Consider the following 19,756-nt stretch of genomic DNA (forward strand, 5'->3'; position numbering starts at 1 on the left):
GGTGTTCTAACAGCTTAACAGGTGTTCGTTCATAGAATGATATTACACTTGTGTCTATTGTTGGCTCTTTGCTGGCCTGGCAGTTTGGAGAGCAGACCCCCCATGTGACCCAGCTCTAAGTCGGCCACCAGCTCCCAACATGGAGCTGGCTTCTGGTGAGCTCTGCTAGGGTCTGTTTCTTGCTCTAAGGCCAGGACATAGTAGAATACACAGAATGTTTTTGTGGAGTGAATGAAATGAATGCTGCCCTGAGTGGGTATCCAGTTCCCAGAGGGGATGCTCTCTTGGTGTGTTTCCTCTGCCTTTCTCCCAGCATACCTGATGGTTTAAAACTGGCTTTTGTGCAGTCTATTGGCAAAGAGGGCTCTGTGGGTTTTGCTTCCTTCTTACAATAACCTAAGCATAGGTTCTATTACATTGTACAAAGCCTGCCTTAATCAGAGTTTGAAACTGCTAAATAGAATGGCATTGAGATGATCATCGATAATGAGTGCGTGCCTAGCAGATGTGGCAGCAGAGGGTTTTGCAAAGCAGCCAGATGGATGACAGGAGACGCCACTGATTCCCTGCCCATCACCCTGGTAATCGGGGCTGTCTTCTTTTTCTTTGGGCAGCACTATTTCACGGTTAACTTCAGCCACGAGAACCAGAAAGCCTTGGAGCTGAGGACAGAGGACGCCAAGGACTGTGACGAGTGGGTGGCGGCCATCGCTCATGCCAGGTACGCCTCGGCCACCCCAAGGTCCAGGCGGGAGACTGGGCCCCGTCCTGGGCAAACTCAAACCCCGGGAGGGGAAGACATGGAGAGGGAGCACATGGAGGGAACATGAAGCTGTAAGAAGGGCATCTTGACGGGTCCACCCTTAGAGACCCGGGGCTCTGATGTGCCTCTCCGGGGTGCACAAGGAACCAAGCGCCCCTGAGGAACAGCAGGGTGGCCTCCTGCCTCCAACCAGATGAGCTTCTTTTATTATCCCAGGAGAACTGAGTCCAATTTGATTGGATTATAGGGTTTTATTACAGGACTTCCCAGGTGGCTCAGACGGTAAAGAAGCCACTCACAGTGCTGGAGACCCGGGTTCAATCCCTGGTTTGGGAAGATCCCCTGGAGAAAGAAATGGCTACCCACTCCAGTATTCTTGCCTGGAGAATTCCATGAACAGAGAAGCCCGGTGGGCTATAGACCATGGGGTCACAAAGAGTCAGACACAACTGAGTGACTAAGCACAAGGTTTTATGGTCACCAAAAGCTAAGACTACCTGAGTTCTAACCCGGATACTGCAGGAATGTGCTGGTCCTGTCTTTTTTCTGGGCCTTGGTCTTCTCTATAGACTGAAATTCTCTGTGCTTAGATGTGCAGATTCTTGGCCAGCTCTTCCCCTCCTTCCCATCCATGTGTGCCCCTCTCTGGAGGGACTCACTGGGCCAGGTGGGGAGAAGAGCAGAAGGAGAGTGCATGCAACAGAGAAAACAGGGGCTTCAAACTGAACGGAGTCTTCCTAGGTTTGGGGGAAATGATGGGCTTGGGGGCTGGGGTGTGGCCCCAGAGCTAGCAATCCCCAGCAGGGCTGAGTACTCTCAGGGAGGATGGACACCCAGACTCACCCCTTCAAACAATAGACCTTTCTGGCTGAGTGGATAATGCTGTGTTTCTGTATCTACTTTTCTACAAAATATAAGCTTTTGGGAGCAGGGACCAAAGGCCTTATACAGACAGTTCAGTTCAGTTCAGTCGCTCAGTCGTGTCTGACTCTTTGCAACCCCATGAATCACAGCACGCCAGGCCTCCCTGTCCATCACAAACTCCCGGAGTTTACTCAAACGCATGCCCATCGAGTCAATGATGCCATCCAGACATCTCATCCTCTGTCGTCCCCTTCTCCTCCTTCCCCCAATCCCTCCCAGCATCAGGGTCTTTTCCAATGAGTCAACTCTTCCCATGGGGTGGCCAAAGTACTGGAGTTTCAGCTTCAGCATCAGCCCTTCCAATGAACACCCAGGACTGATCTCCTTTAGGATGGACTGGTTGGATCTCCTTACAGTCCAAGGGACTCTCAAGAGTCTTCTCCCACACCACAGTTCAAAAGCATCAATTTCTCGGCGCTCAGCTTTCTTCACAGTCCAACTCTCATATCCACTGGAAAACCATAGCCTTGACCAGACAGACCTTTGTTGGCAAAGTAATGTCTCTGCTTTTTAATAGGCTATCTAGGTTGGTCATAACTTTCCTTCCAAGGAGTAAGCGTCTTTTGATTTAAAATAGCTGTGAAAAGAAGAGAAGCGAAAAGCAAAGGAGAAAAGGAAAGATATTCCCATTTGAATGCAGAGTTCCAAAGAATAGCCAGGAGAGATAAGAAAGCCTTCCTCAGCGATCAATGCAAAGAAATAGAGGAAAACAATAGAATGGGAAAGACTAGAGATCTCTTCAAGAAAATTAGAGACACCAAGGGAACATTTCAGGAAAAGATGGGTTCGATAAAGGACAGAAATGGTATGGACCTAACAGAAGCAGAGGATATTAAGAAGAGGTGGCAAGAATACACAGAAGAACTGTACAAAAAAGATCTTAACGACTCAGATAATCACAATGGTGTGATCACTCACTTAGGGCCAGACATCTTGGAATGTGAAGTCAAGTGGGCCTTAGAAAGCATCACTATGAACAAAGCTAGTGGATGTGATGGAATTCCAGTTGAGCTATTTCACATCCTGAAAGATGATGCTGTGAAAGTGCTGCACTCAATATGCCAGCAAATTTGGAAAACTCAGCAGTGGCCACAGGACTGGAAAAGGTCCGTTTTCATTCCAATCCCTAAGAAAGGCAATCCCAAAGAATGCTCAAACTACTGCACAATTGTACTCATCTCACATGCTAGTAAAGTAATGCTCAAAATTCTCCAAGCCAGGCTTCAGCAATACGTGAACTGTGAACTTCCAGATGTTCAAGCTGGTTTTAGAAAAGGCAGAGGAACCAGAGATCAAATTGCCAATATCCTCTGGATCATCGAAAAAGCACAAGAGTTCCAGAAAAACATCTATTTCTGCTTTATTGACTACACCAAAGCCTTTGACTGTGTGGATCACAATAAACTGTGGAAAATTCTTCAAGAGATGGGAATACCAGACCACCTGACCTGCCTCTTGAGAAACTTGTATTCGGGTCAGGAAGCAACAGTTAGAACTGGACATGGAACAACAGACTGGTTCCAAATAGGAAAAGGAGTACGTCAAGGCTGTATATTGTCACCCTGCTTATTTAACTTATATGCAGAGTACATCATGAAAAACGCTGGGCTGGAAGAAGCACAAGCTGGAATCAAGATTGCCGGGAGAAATGTCAATAACCTCAGATATGCAGATGACACCACCCTTATGGCAGAGAGTGAAGAGGAACTAAAAAGCCTCTTGATGAAAGTGAAAGAGGAGAGTCAAAAAGTTGGCTTAAAGCTTAACATTCAGAAAACTAAGATCATGGCATCTGGTCCCATCACCTCATGGGAAATAGATGGGGAGACAGTGGAAACAGTGTCAGACTTTATTTTTTTGGGCTCCAGAATCACTGCAGATGGTGACTGCTGCCATGAAATTAAAAGAGTTACTCCTTGGAAGGAAAGTTATATAGACAAGGGCTCAGCAAATGTTGAGTGCAGGAATGCAAGGATGGATGGACAGAAGTTGGATGTTGAGTGTATGTGTGGGTGGTAAATGATGGATAAGTGGATAAATGAATAATAAATGAAAGATGGATAAGTGGTGAAAGTGAAAGTCGCTCACTTTTACTTTCAAAAAGTCGTGTCCGACTCTTTGCGTCCCCATGGAATTCTCCAGGCCAGAATATTAGAGTGGGTAGCTGTTCCCTTCTCCAGGGGATTTTCCCAACCCAGGGAATGAACCCAGGTCTCCCACATTGCAGACGAATTCTTTACCAGCTGAGCCACCAGGGAAGCCCAGATAAGTGTTAGAAGTATACACAAAGGGGACTTCCCTGGTGGTTCGGTGGTTAAGAATCCACCTTGAAATGGGGGGGACATGGGTTCGATCCCCAGTTGGGGAACTAAGATCTCACACACAGAGGGGCAACTAAGCCTACGAGCCAAACTAGAGAGTCTGTGTGCCACAATGAAAGATCCTGAATGACCTAATGAAGATTCCTCCTGCCACAACTAAGACCTGATGCAGCCAAAGAAATTAAAAAAAAAAAAAAAAGACAGTAGCAAATGTTGGAGAGGGGGTAGGGTAACTATAAATCACACGATGCTGGTGGGAGCATAAAGTGGTTCAACCACTTTGAAAAATTGTTAGGCAGTTCCTTTAAAAGTGAAACATATACCTCCTCTGTGACCCGGCAGTTCCACTTCCTAGTATTTATCTCAAGAGAAATCAAAAGCATCCACAGAAAGTCTTACATGCAAATTTCCTTAGCAGCTTTATGCACAATAGCCCCCAAACTAGAAATAGCTGAGGTGTCTATCAACAGGCAGATGTAGGAAAGAACCTTGATGCATCCTTGTGATGGAATACCGCTCAACAATAAAAAGGAACCCACTGCAAATATGTGTAACAAAACAGATAGCCAGAATGCGGAGTAAAAGAGCCAGACACAAGACAGTACATGCTGTCTGATTCCTATTATCTGAAAGTCTAACAACACAGGCAGAACTAAACTGTGGTGACAGAAATCCAAACAGTAGCTACTTCTGGGGTGTGGATTGATGAGGAGGGGCACAGGGGAATTCTGGGGTGTTGGGGATTTTCTTTATCTCAATCAGGGCATATGCATGTATCCACCTCAATCAAACTGTACATTTATAGTCTGTGCATCCCATTCCCAAATTCCCCTCAAATTTGTTTAATAAATTATGTCTATTAGTGTGTTTTAGTTCTCTACTGCTGCAGAACAAATGTTCACAAACTTAGTAGCTTAAAACCATACCCATTTCTCACAGTTCTGTGGTCAGAAGTCTGGACTGAGACTTGGCTGTGGTCTCTGCACAGAGGTCATGGGCTGAAGTCAAGGAGTCAAACTTCTGACCTCGAAGTTCTGGAGATGTCTCTGCTTCCAAGCTCACTCCTATTGTTGGCAAGGGTCAGTTTCTTATAGGACCGCATCCCTGCTGGCTGGTGGTCAGGGAAGGCTCTCAGCTCCATCCTGTAGCACAGCAGTCTGGCGTTCTGTGCCATGTGGTCCCCTCCATCCTTGAGCCAACAGTGATTCACCAAATCCTTCTCCAGCCCCAAATCTCTGACCACTCCTTCTGTGACAGCCAGAGAAAGCTCTCCATTTTAAGAAGTTCATGTGGGGCCTTCTCTAGTGGTCCAGTGGTTAAGACACTGCCTTCCAGTGCAAGGGATGTGGGTTTGATTCCTGGTTGGGGAGCTAAGATCCGACATGTCTCAGGGCTGCAACTAGGACCCGGTGCAGCCAAATAAATATTGTACAAATTAGATGAATAAATAAAATAAAGGCTTATGTGATTAGGTAAGGCCCACCTAGAGAATCTCCCTATCTTAAGGTCAGCCCAAAGAGTGGGCGTCCCAGGTGACTCACTGGTAAAGAATCCACCTGCCAGTACAGGAGACATGGGTTCGATCCCTGGGTCAGGAAGATCCCCTGAAGAAGGAAATGGCAACCCACTCCAGTATTCTTGCCTGGAGAATCCCATGGACAGAGGAGCCTGGCAGGCTATAGTCCATGGGGTAGCAAAGGGTCGGACACAACTGAGTAAGGAACACATTCACAGAGGAGCATCTTCTGATCCTTTTCTGAGGGAAAGTTTTATTTTCAAAGAGAATGGGAAGAGAGGTTGGGAGAAGAAAAAGGAGAGACCAGAAGTCCCAAACCAATTCTGACTCCTCAACTCTTGCCAAGGCCACACTGGACGACTCAGACACAGGCTTTTTTGCTTTGGGCCAGCACATTTAAGGGGAAGATAAAAACTAGCTGCTGAGGCTACAGTTAGGTTGTCTAAGAGATGTGGGCATTTTGGCCCATGAGATAACTGCAGAGAGACAGTGAGCTGTCCCCGGCTGGTGTCAACCCAGAAGTCATGGCCACCCAGAAGCTCTTCAGGTCAGATGTTATTCGGATGGACAACCGTAGCACAGACTGAAGGGCTGAGAGAAGCCAACAGGGTCCAGTCTGGCACCGAGCGTGCAGGTCTAGATGTGTTTTCAGAGGCATCTTTAATTTGTGGAGCAGGTTGGCTGGCCATAGGTCTTCATGGTGGCCTGGAAGGCTACAATCTGTGGGACCACAAAAAAGTCGGAGACGACTGAGCAACTAACACTTTCACTTTGACACAACATAGTAGAAGGTATGTACAACAAGGTATGTACAAAAATAAGCACATAGTATAGGAACAGGTATAGAGACACAATGTACTCTGCCACTGTATGCATAGTAGTCTAGTATTATGGGATGCCTTTGGGCTATGTGTCTGTACAGCAATGTATAAAATGTAACACCAAGTGTGGCTTATGGTCTGGAACTCAGTAAGGAGAACTAGATGGAAACTGGACGGCCACGTGGAGAGCGCAGACCTGACTCTTTAGGAACTGTGGTGCGATTCCAGCTCCAGCTTCAACGCTCAGTGATTGACTGTCATTCAGGGGGGCAAGTCACCTCCCCTCTCTGGGCCTCAGTTTCTTTGTTTATAAAAGGAGACAGTTGGCCTTTCGTGATTCCGGAGTGTCCTTCCAGCTCTGAGAGTCTGTGAGTCTATAAAGACAGTGCTGCACAGAGGTGCAGATGGGCCTAGCGTGTGTTATACAGAGTCAAGGAAGTCAGAAAGAGAAAAACAAATTTCATGTAGTATCACTTATATGTGGAATCTGGAAAAATGGTACAGATGAATTTATTTGCAACGCAGAAATAAAGTCACAGATATAAAGAACACACTTACGGACACCAAAGGGGCAGGAGCAGGGGGAGGAATCGAGAGATTGGGATGGATATATATACACTGCTGTGAATGAGACAGATGACTAACGAGAACCTGCCGTACCGCACCGGAAACTCTACTCAGTGCTCTGCGGTGACCTAGAAGGGAAGGAGCTCCAAAGAGGAGGGGATATGTGTACACATATAGATGGATCACTTTGCTTATAGCAGAAACTAACACAACATGGTAAATTTATGCTCCAATAAATCGTGTTTTTAGAACAGGAAACTGGGGGAGGAGGAGGCAAGGGAGGCAAGCAGAGGAGACAGGGGAAGGGGAGAAAGGGAGGCAAAAACCGACCAAACTCTCCTGCCAATAAGACTCCAGATCCCAGTTTTGAAGCACCACTAAGAACAAACTGATGAAGGCTCTGAATCTTCACACTGGTGGAGCAAGGAGGAGAGACCAGCGGTGTGAAAACGGACTCCTTCCTGCTCTCGACTGCATCTCCTTTGCAAGTCAAGATAATTAAGCCTCTTGGGAAGTTGGGAAAACATTAACACCTGATACTCTAGTTTAAATTCATTATAAGAGATGTACCAAAGCCTTATTTTAACCAAAGAGTTCTCTCTTGTAGCTTGTGGTTTACCTCTAGAAGGGGATGGGGGAGCAAGCATGGAGCTTTGATTTGAGGATCAGGTGTTTTCCTCCAGGTACGGGCTCCAAGTCCTCTGCTCACCCTCTGCCCCTGCCACCCCCCTGAGGAGAAGCTGCCAGCTCTTTCCACCACCCCTCCCTGCCCCTTCAGAGCACCGCTGGGCAGAGTCTCCTTCTCTGACACCATCAAGGGACCAGTCTCCCGTGCCCACCGCCTTCGTCACATAGCCCCTCTCCTAGAGCAAAGCTGTTTCCCTGTCCTCAGCCTCCTGGGATCCTCATCTCCATCCTGGGGGCTTGTAGGGAAGCAATTATTGTCCCATTTTGCCATGAGGGTCTCCCCCATAAGTTCTTTGGGACTTAAAGAACTTGTGTGAAGCGGCTTCTGAGTTTGTGACAAAAGCCACTGTCTCTAAGCAGGCTCGCCACTGACCAGCTGCATCCAGGGAACCTGGAAGGTCACGTCAGTAGATTCCAGACTGAACAGTGTCCCCCCAGTTTAAGTGGGAGGTCCTTGAGAGGCAGCCGCTCCTGTGGGTGCAGTGTCCTACCTGCCCTTTCCCTCTGTCCACAGCTACCGGACCCTGGCCACGGAGCACGAGGCGCTGATGCAAAAATACCTGCACCTGCTGCAGATCGTGGAGACCGAGAAGACGGTGGCCAAGCAGCTGCGGCAGCAGATCGAGGACGGGGAGGTGGAGATCGAGCGACTGAAGGCAGAGGTGACCACAACCCCGGGAGCAGAGGAGGCTGGCCAGGGATCCCGGCCTCCAGCCTCACAACCGGGCTTCCCAGGTTCAGGGAGACACAGGGTGGGCAGGAGGGACCAACTCCCAGCCACAGCTGTGTCAGCCCCAAACTTAAAAGGTCGGGTGGTCAGATCTGAGTTCAAAGCCCACCTCTGCCTCATAACAGCTGCAACCTGAAGCAAGTCCCCCAGTCTCTCTGCACCTCTGTCTATGTTGTTGTTTAGTCGCTAAGTCATGTCCAACTCTTTGCGACCCCATGGACTGCAGTACACCCAGCTTCCTTGTCCTTCACTATCTCCTGGGGTTTGCTCAAACTCAGGTCCTTTGAGTCGATGTTGCTATCCAACGATCTCATCCTCTGTCATCCACTTCTTCTCCTGCCTTCAATCTTTCCCAGCATCAGGATCTTTTCCAATGAGTCAGCTCTTTACATCAGGTGGCTAAAGCATTGGAATTTCAGCTTCAGCATCAGTCCTTCCAATGAATATTCAGGGTTGATTTCCTTTAGAATTGACTGGTTTGATCTCCTTACTGCCCAAGAGACTCTCATGAGTCTTCTCCAGCACCACAGTTCGAAAGCATCAATTCTTCGGTGCTCAACCTTCTTTCTGAAGAACAGGCTTTTTATCGTTAGCTGACAAGGTTGTGAAGATCAAGTGAGGTCACTGATTGGCAAGCTCCTGGTTACTCTGCTGACAACCACATGGACTAAGGGGGCGGGTGTGGGGCCAGAGTGTGGCTGGTAAGTCCTCAGAGTGTGGGCTGAGAATCAGCTCCAAGACGGTCCCTTCCTTCTGTCTGCTATGGCCGTCAGGAGGCTGGTTAAGTCTTCTAGAACTTCTAGAACTAGTCTTCTAGCCTTGCTAGGTTAAGTCTTCTAGACCTTCACTACTCAAAGTGTGATATGGCCCATCAGAAATGCAGGACCTGGGGTCCCACTTAGATATGCCGAGTCAGAACCTGCACTTTAACAGCATCCCAGCAATTCTTTACCTGAGAGATGCTAACTCTCAGCCCTTAGATGCCCCTCGCCAGCCATTCTTCGCCTCCACACGATGATCTGATCACCTCTCACTGCCCCATCTCACCAGGAGGTCACAATGTGTGTGTTAATTGCTCAGTCATGTCTGACTCTTTGTGACCCCTATGGACTGTAGCCCACCAGGCTTCTCTGTCCATGGGATTCTCCAGGCAAGAATACTGGAGTGGGTTGCCATTCCCTTCTCCAGGGTATCCTCCTGACCCAGGGATCGAACCCCGGTCTCCCATGTTGTGGGCAGATTCATTACCATCTGAGCCACCAGGGGAAGCCCCCCAAAATGCAGGGGCATCAATTCTTCAGAGCTCAGCCTTTTTTATTGTCCAGCTCTCACATCCATACATGACTACTGGGGGAAAAAGTCATAGTTTTGACTATATGGACCTTTGTAGGCTACAGTCCATAGGGTCCCATAGAGTCGGACAAGACTGAGTGACTAAGCACACATGCACAGGGAACTAGATCCCACATGTCACTGCTGCTGCTGCTAGGTCACGTCAGTCGTGTCCGACTCTGTGCGACCCCATAGACTAGACAAGACCAAAAAACTTAAGGAAGGAAAAAAAAAGGAAGGAAGAACTGAGCTGTGTGGCAGCTATCTGAAAAGCAAGAACTACAAAGGTCTTTAGTAAAACCTTGGTGGGTAACAAAGAGGAAAACACCTGGGTTAATTCCACCATAAATAACTGCTCTGACTAAATGCATTCTGGACTAAAGACACTGCCTCTTGAGGAGGGAGCAGGATGGGGCAGAAGCTGATGCACCGTGTCTCAAAGTTGGGGTGGCAAGCGGGGTTTTTCTCTGATGGATCAAGGAAGCCAGACCACCGGTGGCGAGTGGGCAGGATCCAGCAGAGACACCTGGCTTTGAGCCTGGTCAGGCAGCCGAAGCTAGACTCTAGCCGGTGAGTTGGGCGTGAGCCAAAGTCCCCACCCTGCATGGCCTTCATCAGCAAGGGTCAACTGAGCAGACCCTGGATGTCTAGCAAGCAAACCAAGGTCCAAAGCAGAGCCATCTCCAGAAGAGACCTGCCAGGGTCAGAGAAAGGCTGCCTCCGTGGACTCACCTGACCCTTGCTCCAGGCAGAGATGGGCCACAGCCCAGGACTTGTGCGGGGTCCCAGGCTTGCAACTCCCTCACTAGAGCTTTGCCCCCGACCCTGGACCTGATGATCCTTGAACAGAGGCTCCAAGGCTGCTAGTGCTACTGTGCATGCAGCATAGCGCCTGACCTAATTGCATCTATTTTTTGCCCTGGTCCCTGCTGAGTGGATGTCCTGGAATGCCTCTTTCTGAGACAAGTGCCAGGTTTAAATACAGGACGGACACACACACACACATATAGCACACACACACACACACACACACAACCCACCATGCTAAAGAAAAAAAAAAATGATTCCACATGCAAAGCTCAAAAGTGGCAAAGAAAGCAGAAGGTGATAATAATCAGGTCGAATGTGGGTATTGACTGGGCATTCCTGCATCTCTCAGCTCTCTAAGAGCCTGCCTGTGCGTCTGTGTGTTCGCATTTGTTCCTCAGCCCTTTAAAATACAGATCAAAGAACCAGCCTTTATTTCACTGTGCAGATGTTCCCAGAGAATCGAAAGAAAAGGTGGGGGGTGGGGGAGAAAGAAGAAAAGCCTGTGTCGGCACTGAATATGTCTCAGTTAGATATTTTCAGCCGCTCTTCAAGCATAGGCCAGGGTAATTTTAGCAACCCGCGAGTGGAGAGCGGGTAACTGTTCCATTTTGCTTTCAGAGTGCTCAATTCGCTCAATTGTGAGAGCCCATTCATTCTGCAGTTCAGCAAGTGGCCTTGAGGGGACAAAGCCACGTGCTCTGAAGAGGAGCAGAGGCTTTGTGGCAGTGTTTGTGGAGTCCCCTGGGCTGTGTGGGGCTCGGTGACTGCGGTGTTTTCCTGTGGTTGAGGTTTTTGTCGCTGCTGTGGTTCTGACCCTTCTCTAATTGACTTATTTCTGTAGCCAATGACTATCTTTCAGGTGCCAGCCCCATGCTAGGCACCCAGAACCCGTGAATGAATGAAACGGTGTGGTCCTTCCCCCATAGATACCATAGTTGTGATGGCATACACAGGCAGTATCAGCATTTATCACTAGTGGCACTAGTGATAAAGAATCTGCCTGCCACTACAGGAAACCAAGAGACACGGGTTCAATCCCTTGGCTGGGAAGATTCCCTGGAGAAGGAAATGGCAACCCACTCCAGTATTCTTGCCTGGAGAATCCTACTGACAGAGGAGCTTGGCGGGATACAGTCCATAGAGTTGCAAAGGGTCAGACAAGACTGAAGCGACTTAGTATGCATACATGCCAGCATTTTCACTGGAAAGTACACAGCCCTGGGAGCCCTGGTGAGGGATCCCCAGCAGAAACTTGCGGACTCTGGGGTGGCATGATGGAGTCCCACCAGGGAGGCTGCACCCCTGGCCTGTCCACCTGAGGAGTGCCTGAGGCCCCCGGCCACAGTGTGGCTTAAGGCGCCTCTTCTCCTGGGCGCCACCCTGTTGGCTTTATTCTTGCAGCTGGGCAGACCTGTCTGATCCCAAATCTGGCAAATATAGATTCTTAGATCAGCTCCAACGCTCATTTAAAGGGCTGTTCCATTTTTCTAGGCCAGCAGTTCCCAGGCTGTGTTCCAAAGAGAGCTCCAAGTCAGAGAAGTCCTTCAGGGTTTTCCCGGGAGGGGACAGCCAAGCCAGCAGCACTTCCAACTGAAGTCCTGCTGGGGTTCCAGGACAGTTTTGTTTGAAAAGACAAAGGGACTACCCAAGTGTCCATTGATGGATGAATGGATCGCAAAATAGGGTTTGTACATACAGTGGATGTCCTCCCTAGTGGCTCAGCGGTAAGGAATCCGCCTGCCAGTGCTTGAGAACAGTTTGATCCCTGGGTCAGGAAGATCCCCTGGAGAAGGAAATGGCAACCCACTCCAGTATTCTTGCCTAGAAAATCCCATGGACAGAGGAGCCTGGCAGACTACGGTCCATGGAGTTGCGAAGAGCTAGACACTACTGAGCAACTAAACAACAATACAGTGGATATTACTCAACCTTACAAAGGAAGGGAAGTCTGACACCTGGTATGACATAGGTGAACCTTATGCTGGTGAAATAAGGCAGACACAGGTAGACAAATACTGTCTGATTCCACTTAGGCAAGGTACCTAGAGACATCAGATCCACAGAAAGTAGAATGGTGGGTGCCAGGGGCTGGGGAGTTAGTGTTTAAATGGGGACAGAGTTGGGGAGGATGAGAAAGTTCTGGAGACAGATGGTACAGATGGTTGCACAGCAGTGTAAATGAACTTGATGCTACTGAGCTGTGCACTTAAAACCGGTTAAAACAGTAAATTTTATGTTATGTCTATTTTACCACAATAGAAATTCGAAGATAAAGGAACTGAAGGTTTAGGAAGTAAGGAAGATGATCACAGATTTGGACCAAAGCTCCCAGATTACAAAGGGATTGCCTGCAGCCCTGAGGGTGCCCCGCCCAGGGTCACTCAGAGTCAGATCCCAGCTGCCCTGGACCCGGGTGGACGGGCACCAGGTCCAGTGCTAACTCACAGATGTCCGGCTTGTAACCTCGGGCGGACAGGAGCTGCAGTACCTCCGTTCTCATGGAGTTCGTGGGACGGCACTTGCCCACCACGCCGCGCCTGGTGGTGCCTGGAGGGGTGGGACTTCCGCCGCTGCCGGAGCACCCCCACCCCCAGCAGCTGACCCATGTTTCTGTTGCAGATCGCATCTCTGCTCAAGGACAATGAGCGCATCCAGTCCACCCAGACCGTCACCCCCAATGACGAAGACAGTGACATCAAAAAAATCAAGAAGGTCTGTACCATCCCTCAGGGCTAGCAAAGCTGCCTCAGTCCTCTTTAGAGAGCCCCACCCCCAGCACAGCCCCATGTCCATAGTGTCCCCCTGCTGTCCCCCTGCTCCCAGTGTGTCCTTCCACTTCCACTCCAAAGGCAGAACCAATAGCCCCTCACCTCTGACTGGCACCTCATCGAGCCATTTCTTCGGGCTGTCTCTGTGAGGTAGGGTGGTTCAGCCCATTTGATAGATAAGAAAACCCAGGTCCCAAAAGATGAAAGAGTGGATTGAGCCAGGGCAGGAACCCAGGCTATGAGACTCATAGCTGAGAGCTTTCCTCACGACCCTGGGCAGCCTCAGTGAGACCCCAGGCCACTCTTCCATCCTCCCAACCTTGCATGCCTGCCCGCCCCCCTCACCCCAGCCACTGTCCTGCAAACACTGCTTCTCCCAACTGTACCCTTTGGTGCCCAGCAGAGGTCAGCATGGCAACTGACCTCTGTGACACACCAGAGTTGGCCCAGCTGGTTTTACTCTGTTGGAGTCCAGGAGGGGTGGACATCTCAGGAGGTACCAGAAAGCTGCCCAGTGGCAGGGATACTGACCAGCACCGTGGGCCACCCTGTGGAGGGGAAGAACATGGTCTGTGTTTGCAGCTGGCCAGACTTGAAGCAGGGGAGCCTGACTCACCCTAAGAAAAACAAGTGAAACCAGAAAACCCTTCTTGTTAAGAGCATAAAAGGACCCCAGCACCATCCAGACCAGAAGCTGCAAACTGGCTTCCCACAGGCCAAGTTCAGCCTCCCAGCGTGTTTGGGGTTTTTAGCCCATACGGTGTTTTTTTTCCCCCCTTTTTAATGTGTTGCCAGTGCTATAAACGCTAAACATTTCACATTAAAAAAAAAAGTCTATATTTCTGGTTTCTCAGAAAATAGAAAAAGCTAACATCCATTACGCACTTTCTATGTGCCAGACACTATTCTAGGAGATGTATGCAGATTAATCTCTTCCAAACTGAGAGCCCTCTGGAGTTTGATTATTATCTGCATTTCACAGATGAGGGTACAGAAGCCCATAAGGGCAAAACGACATGCTCAGGTCACACAGCCAGGTATTGGCAAAGTGACATTTAAACCCCAGTCGCTGAGCTCCAAAGCCCACATCCTCAGTCACTGGAACACACCATCTCTTGGAAAAGCAGGAGGTCTTGCAGCCCCAGGCCCGCCTCCTGCACACAATGTCTGCTGGCTCTAGGCCAGGTGCCTGCCCACCTATGATCCATAGGACCCCCTGGTACCCCATGGACATTGGACTTGCCACCAGGGGTCTGAACCAAGCCCTACCCACACAGGGATGTGCAGACCTGCCTTCTCTTCCATGGCCCCACTGGACTTCCCGGCCCATTTTGAAAGCCATTCTGGTGGGAACACTTGGTTAAGTCCCAGCTGAAATGCACTGTCCTCCTTTTATTGTCACCCTCCTGGGGCCTCTGAGCGAGGCTTCCTATCTTCAGAGAGAGCTACTGTGACAAGGTCAGACCGCTCCTCCCCAGGGCAGTCGGCCCTGGCCACAGGTCTGCACTCAGAAGGCCACACTTGCTGTTCATGGTGAGTGCCCTTTTCAGCTGATAGTGTTTTGATGAGCACCTCAACAGGCATCCCCTGGATCCCCAGGATCCCCCCTCCGACCCAGCACCATGCAGCACCCTTGTTCCTGGGACCCTGGTCCCTCCCCGTGTAGCCCCTGAGCTTGCCCACAACTCAGCAGCAGGAATGGTGAGGAGCCTTGATTGGAAGCATGCAGATCTTCACACAGTCCTCTGAGTCTGGGAATCAAGGCCCTTCCCACGTTATCACCAAAATGAGGCCAAGCCAAGCAGCCCAACTCAAGTGACCATGTTCTTTTCTCCCCACGGAGGCAGGGGAGAGCCTCTAGCGGCGGCCAGTGAGTTCCAAGCATGAGATGAACTCATCTGCCATGTTCAGTTCAATGTGATAATCACCCTCTGACCAGACAAGCTTAAATGGAAACTTCTGGGCTCTCAGACCAGTCATTAGATGAGAAGTGTGAGCTCCACCCAGCACAGCCTGGCAGCTCTCTCTTCTCGCGGCCCCTCCCATGGTGGGGACTTGGAGCCGCATTTTCCCTCTGTCTGGGGATGCTACCAGAGCAACCTGGGGGACCTGGTTTGAACACAGAGGTCTGGGGTGGGGCCTGGGGTTGGCATTTCTAACAGAATCTCAGGAGATGCAGCGTAGGCTGATGGGCGGCTCTCCTGCCGGTCTCGGCACCCAGGTGCAGAGCTTCCTGCGGGGCTGGCTATGCCGGCGCAAGTGGAAGACCATCATCCAGGACTACATCCGGTCGCCGCACGCGGACAGCATGCGCAAGAGGAACCAGGTGGTGTTCAGCATGCTGGAGGCCGAGGCCGAGTACGTGCAGCAGCTGCACATCCTGGTGAACAACTTCCTGCGCCCGCTGCGGATGGCCGCCAGCTCTAAGAAGCCCCCCATCACGCACGACGACGTCAGCAGCATCTTCCTGAACAGGTGAGCACCTGAACCTCAGTCCCTGCCTGCACCCACCCCCACCACCACCACCACCGCTGCCTCAGAGCGCTTGGCCAAGGTGGGAGGAGGGAGCCTGGCCAGCAATGAACTTGACCACAAGCTCTCCTCTAGTTCCCGCCAAGTGTGGAGGAGGAAACCGAGCCCAGAGAGGAAGGCGGCCACCTGAGGTCTCAGGCCTAGAAGCCAGTGTTCTGACCCTGACGGGCAGGATACAGATAGAGGCCCACAGAGTAGATGTCTGAACCCAGGGGTTCAGCTGGAGCAATGTCAGGAGACGTTTTTGATTGTCAGAACTTGGTGAGGGGGTTAGGGGAAGAGTTTGCAAGTAGCATCTAGTGGGTAGAGGTCAGACATGATGCTCAACATCCTGCAGTGCACAGAGCAGTCCCCCCCACCCCAGCAAAGAATTATTCCACCAGAAATAATCATGCCAATACCCTGGTGGTCCAGTGGTTAAGACGCCAAGCTCCCACTGCAGGGGTGCAGGTTTGATCCCCAGTCAGGGAGCTAAGATCCTATGCACCAGAAAAAAAATCAATCAATAAAAATAATCAAGCCAAGGTTGAGAAACCCTGGATTAAATGTTTCCTGTATTGAGAGGCGGGTTCATTGCCACTGGCACCACGTGAGACGAGTTGAATTACATGTTTACAAATTATCAATCAAGCTACAAAAAACCAAGCGTATTCCATCCCTCTACCTTAATATCATCGTCATAATGATCAAGAAACAGGCCTAAATTTTTAGAATTCTCAGGCTCGTTAGAGCTCAGCTCTGTACCATGTTACCCACATACCATATGAAAGTGGTTACTTTTCCCAAATGGTGACCCTGGGCGTTTGTGTGGATTTGGCAGTGCCTCAAAAGGCTGAACTGATGGTTGCCCTTCTGCTGTCCACCTCTTTTGAAAAGGAAAGTCTTAGGAAGTGGCTTAAAGGAGCTTTGTGATAGCCAATAAAATGGAGTAAACTAGGTAAAAGCAACAAACATAAAAACATCAACAGAGTGCTATTTCCAAACGATTCTCATCTAGGAATTAAAGTAAATCATATGTGCTTCAGGTTATTCATTCAGCTGCATTTCCTTTAGCATAGTCATCGTTCAGTCACTTCACTAGTTCCAACTGCCTCATCCAGGTATTATGCAGAGATGTTTGGGACCCGGGGTCACCTCCCCTGGGCCCTGCTCTGCCCCTTTACCTGCCAGGGTGCTGTGGCAAGTTTAAGGACTTGTGTGTCACCCGGGAGGAGATGGGGGAGCCAGTGGACACGGGTCTGATTCTGAGGGGTTGAGCTGAGATGCTGAAGGTGGCTGGGAGAAGGACCAGGCTGACATCATGGATGTGGAGGAGATGTCAGAGTACAGGGACATGGTGGAGGTGGGAGCAGAGGAGGGGAGCAGCTTCTAGCCTCAGAAAACCTTGTAGAAACTGAATCACTGGGCCTTACAAAGTTGCTTTATTTTAATGTATTTATTTGGCTGTGCCAGGTCTTAGTTGCAGCATGTGGGATCTTCCTTGTGACATTCAGGCTCCTAGTTGCAGCATGTGGGCTCTAATTCCCCGACCAGGGATCCAACCTGGGCTCCTGAATTGGGAGTGCAAAGTCTTAGCCACTGGACCAGTTGGGAAGTCCTGAGCGTGACTGCCTTCTTATCGTTCACACCTCACTACATGAGCCACTGTGTGCACAGGACAGTATAAGGGTCGCTGTCTTAAACACTTTGCTTTTTGTGAGCAGAGACCAGCTTAATTGTTTTTTTCTTTAAAAAATAGCAGCACTGCACAGCTTCTGTGCATGACTGAATGTTCTGGACTGCCCTCACCTCATTAAGTTTTGCAGGGCCAGCTTTATGCCAGGCTTTCTGAGCACTTGGCCCGAGTGATTTCCAATCCTGGGAGATGCCCCATCAGGCTGGCACCAGAGCTCAGAGAGGTGATGGATGGGATGTGCTCGGGGTTCCAGTGGGCTGTGATTTTAATCCAGTTCCGTTTTACATCAAGGCCTCTGCTTGCCCCTGCTGCCCTATTAAATGATGGGCTGGATCTTCGCTTACCCCCATCCTCCTTTTCCCCAACGTGTGCTCATCACAACCCAGGTCTTGGAAGGCACTGCCCCCACCCACTTCTGCGCTATTGAGAACTTTCTGTTGTGGGTGAGCCCAGCCTCCCCTCTTTCTGGGGAAGTGCCTCCCCTCTTGCTGGGGAAGTGCCTCCCCTCTTTCTGGGTAAGTGCTGTGATCTCTGGGGTCTCCCTGCCTTGGACCACAGCACAGAGGTCCGTGTGTACCACAGGCCAAGGGCAGAGGCTGCCAGCCCACTCACTAGAAGGCATTTCTACACGTGACTTCCCCCTGGGTTTGCTTTTAGACCAAAATGAATTCAGTGATTCAGCCACACTAGAAACCTGATGCTACTTTGGTGATTTCATTTGCCGGAGCTCCTTAAAAGAAGTCCTTGAGAAGAAAGAGGCCTCTCTCCAGGCTGGGAGATTCCTGGAGGGTGCTACGGAGCTGGGGAGGGGGTTAATTGTGTGTTTCTACAATAGTGGAGGGTGGAGGGGTGGGGAGGAGCAATCTTGGAAGTAAACACCTGCAGCAGGTTTTGTTTACCCAAGACAATGCGCACAGAGACTTGGACTGTTTCCCTTTAATAAAAACATTGCCCTGCGACATGTGCTGAGAACCACAGGCATGGCCCCGTGATGAGAGCATCCCGCCCGGGTGACAGATGGTTGATACCTTGATGCCGCTCTGATTGATCAGCGGTGGCTGGGAGTCCCAGGCTGAGAAGGATGGTGAGGCTCCGTGGGGGAGTGTGCTGCCATCCATTCGTCATGTCTGCATGGGCTGGGGAGTGAGGAGGGACGGGTAGAGGGCAGGGCAAGAGTGAAGAGGCCTGGTTCTGCCGCCCTCCTCCGGCCCCAGATCTGAGAACGGCTTGGGTGAGTTACACTCCTTTCTGGGCTCAAGAAGGGGACCAGAAAAAATGAGTGCTTCCCAAGTAGACAGGTCGCTTCCTCTCCCTTGAATTCTCCCCACCCTACTGTCCTCCCTGTTTTCCTTATGACAACTCTCTCCTACTCTTCCTTCATGTTTTTCTTGGATGTCTCCGATCACCCCATGCCCCTTGTCGCCATTGGCTTTCTCTTCTCTGGTTGTGTGCTTCCAGGGCCCCCTTTTGTAGCATTCATCACACTTAAACAATGGTTTCTTTTGTGTAGATTCCCTGCTGCACTCTAAGTGAGCTGTGGGGAGGGATAGGGCCGGAGAATACAGTTGCCCTAGCTGTGCACTGCACAATTCAGGGACAGCACTCACATAAACTGGGTCTCGGCAGAGTTCTGTCAAGGGCCAGATGGTAAATATTTTAGATCTTGAGGGCCAGAGGGTCTCTGTCAGAAGCAGGTGGACTTAGGCAATCCTAATGATCGGTTGAATGAGTGCGGCTATGTTACAGTAAACCTTTACTGATGGATGCTAAAATGGTAATTCTATATAATTTTTACTTACCATAAAATACACTTTTGATTTTTTTCAACCATTTAAAATTATAAAAGTCCTTCTAAATGTGCAGGCTGTACAAAAACAGAAAGTGGGCCGGCATTCTGGATGGCAAGATTCCATGTCACAAATGTCATTTCACCCAAAACATGCTATGAAGTTAATATAATTGCAATTGAAGTTCAGCCTAGCAGAGTGATTTTAAAGTCCATCTGAAGGAATAAATACATGTAAATTGATAATCATGTTCTGAAAAAAGAACAATGAAAGTAACATTTCCTACATTAATTAAAATATATTGTAGGCTTATAAATATATTAAAAGTAACAAAAACAGCCTGACATTATTGCCAGAACAGGCCAATAGACCATCAAAGTAAAATAGAAAGTTCAGAAACAGACATACCCATGTTTGAGAATTTAGTGACAATAAAGTCAGCTTTGAAAGGCAGGGGAAACAGCTGGAGTATTGGATAAATAAAATGGGGCAGTTGGCTAACCAAACTGAGAGAAAGATTACA

General features: G+C 49.6%; 1 protein-coding gene across 3 annotated transcripts in view; it reads left to right on the forward strand.

The window, feature by feature from the left end:
• RASGRF1 (Ras protein specific guanine nucleotide releasing factor 1) overlaps positions 1-19,756 on the forward strand; it is a 102,541-nt gene that overhangs the window by 23,260 nt on the left and 59,525 nt on the right. For all 3 annotated transcript variants that reach the window (XM_043434494.1, XM_043434495.1, XM_043434496.1), the window contains exons 2-5: positions 615-721; positions 8,114-8,261; positions 13,091-13,183; positions 15,461-15,714. In XM_043434494.1, the coding sequence (XP_043290429.1) occupies positions 615-721; positions 8,114-8,261; positions 13,091-13,183; positions 15,461-15,714 (602 nt within the window). The remainder of the gene's footprint in view (positions 1-614; positions 722-8,113; positions 8,262-13,090; positions 13,184-15,460; positions 15,715-19,756) is intronic.

This window comes from Cervus canadensis, chromosome 17 (assembly GCF_019320065.1).
Source record: "Cervus canadensis isolate Bull #8, Minnesota chromosome 17, ASM1932006v1, whole genome shotgun sequence".
Taxonomy (NCBI): domain Eukaryota; kingdom Metazoa; phylum Chordata; class Mammalia; order Artiodactyla; family Cervidae; genus Cervus; species Cervus canadensis.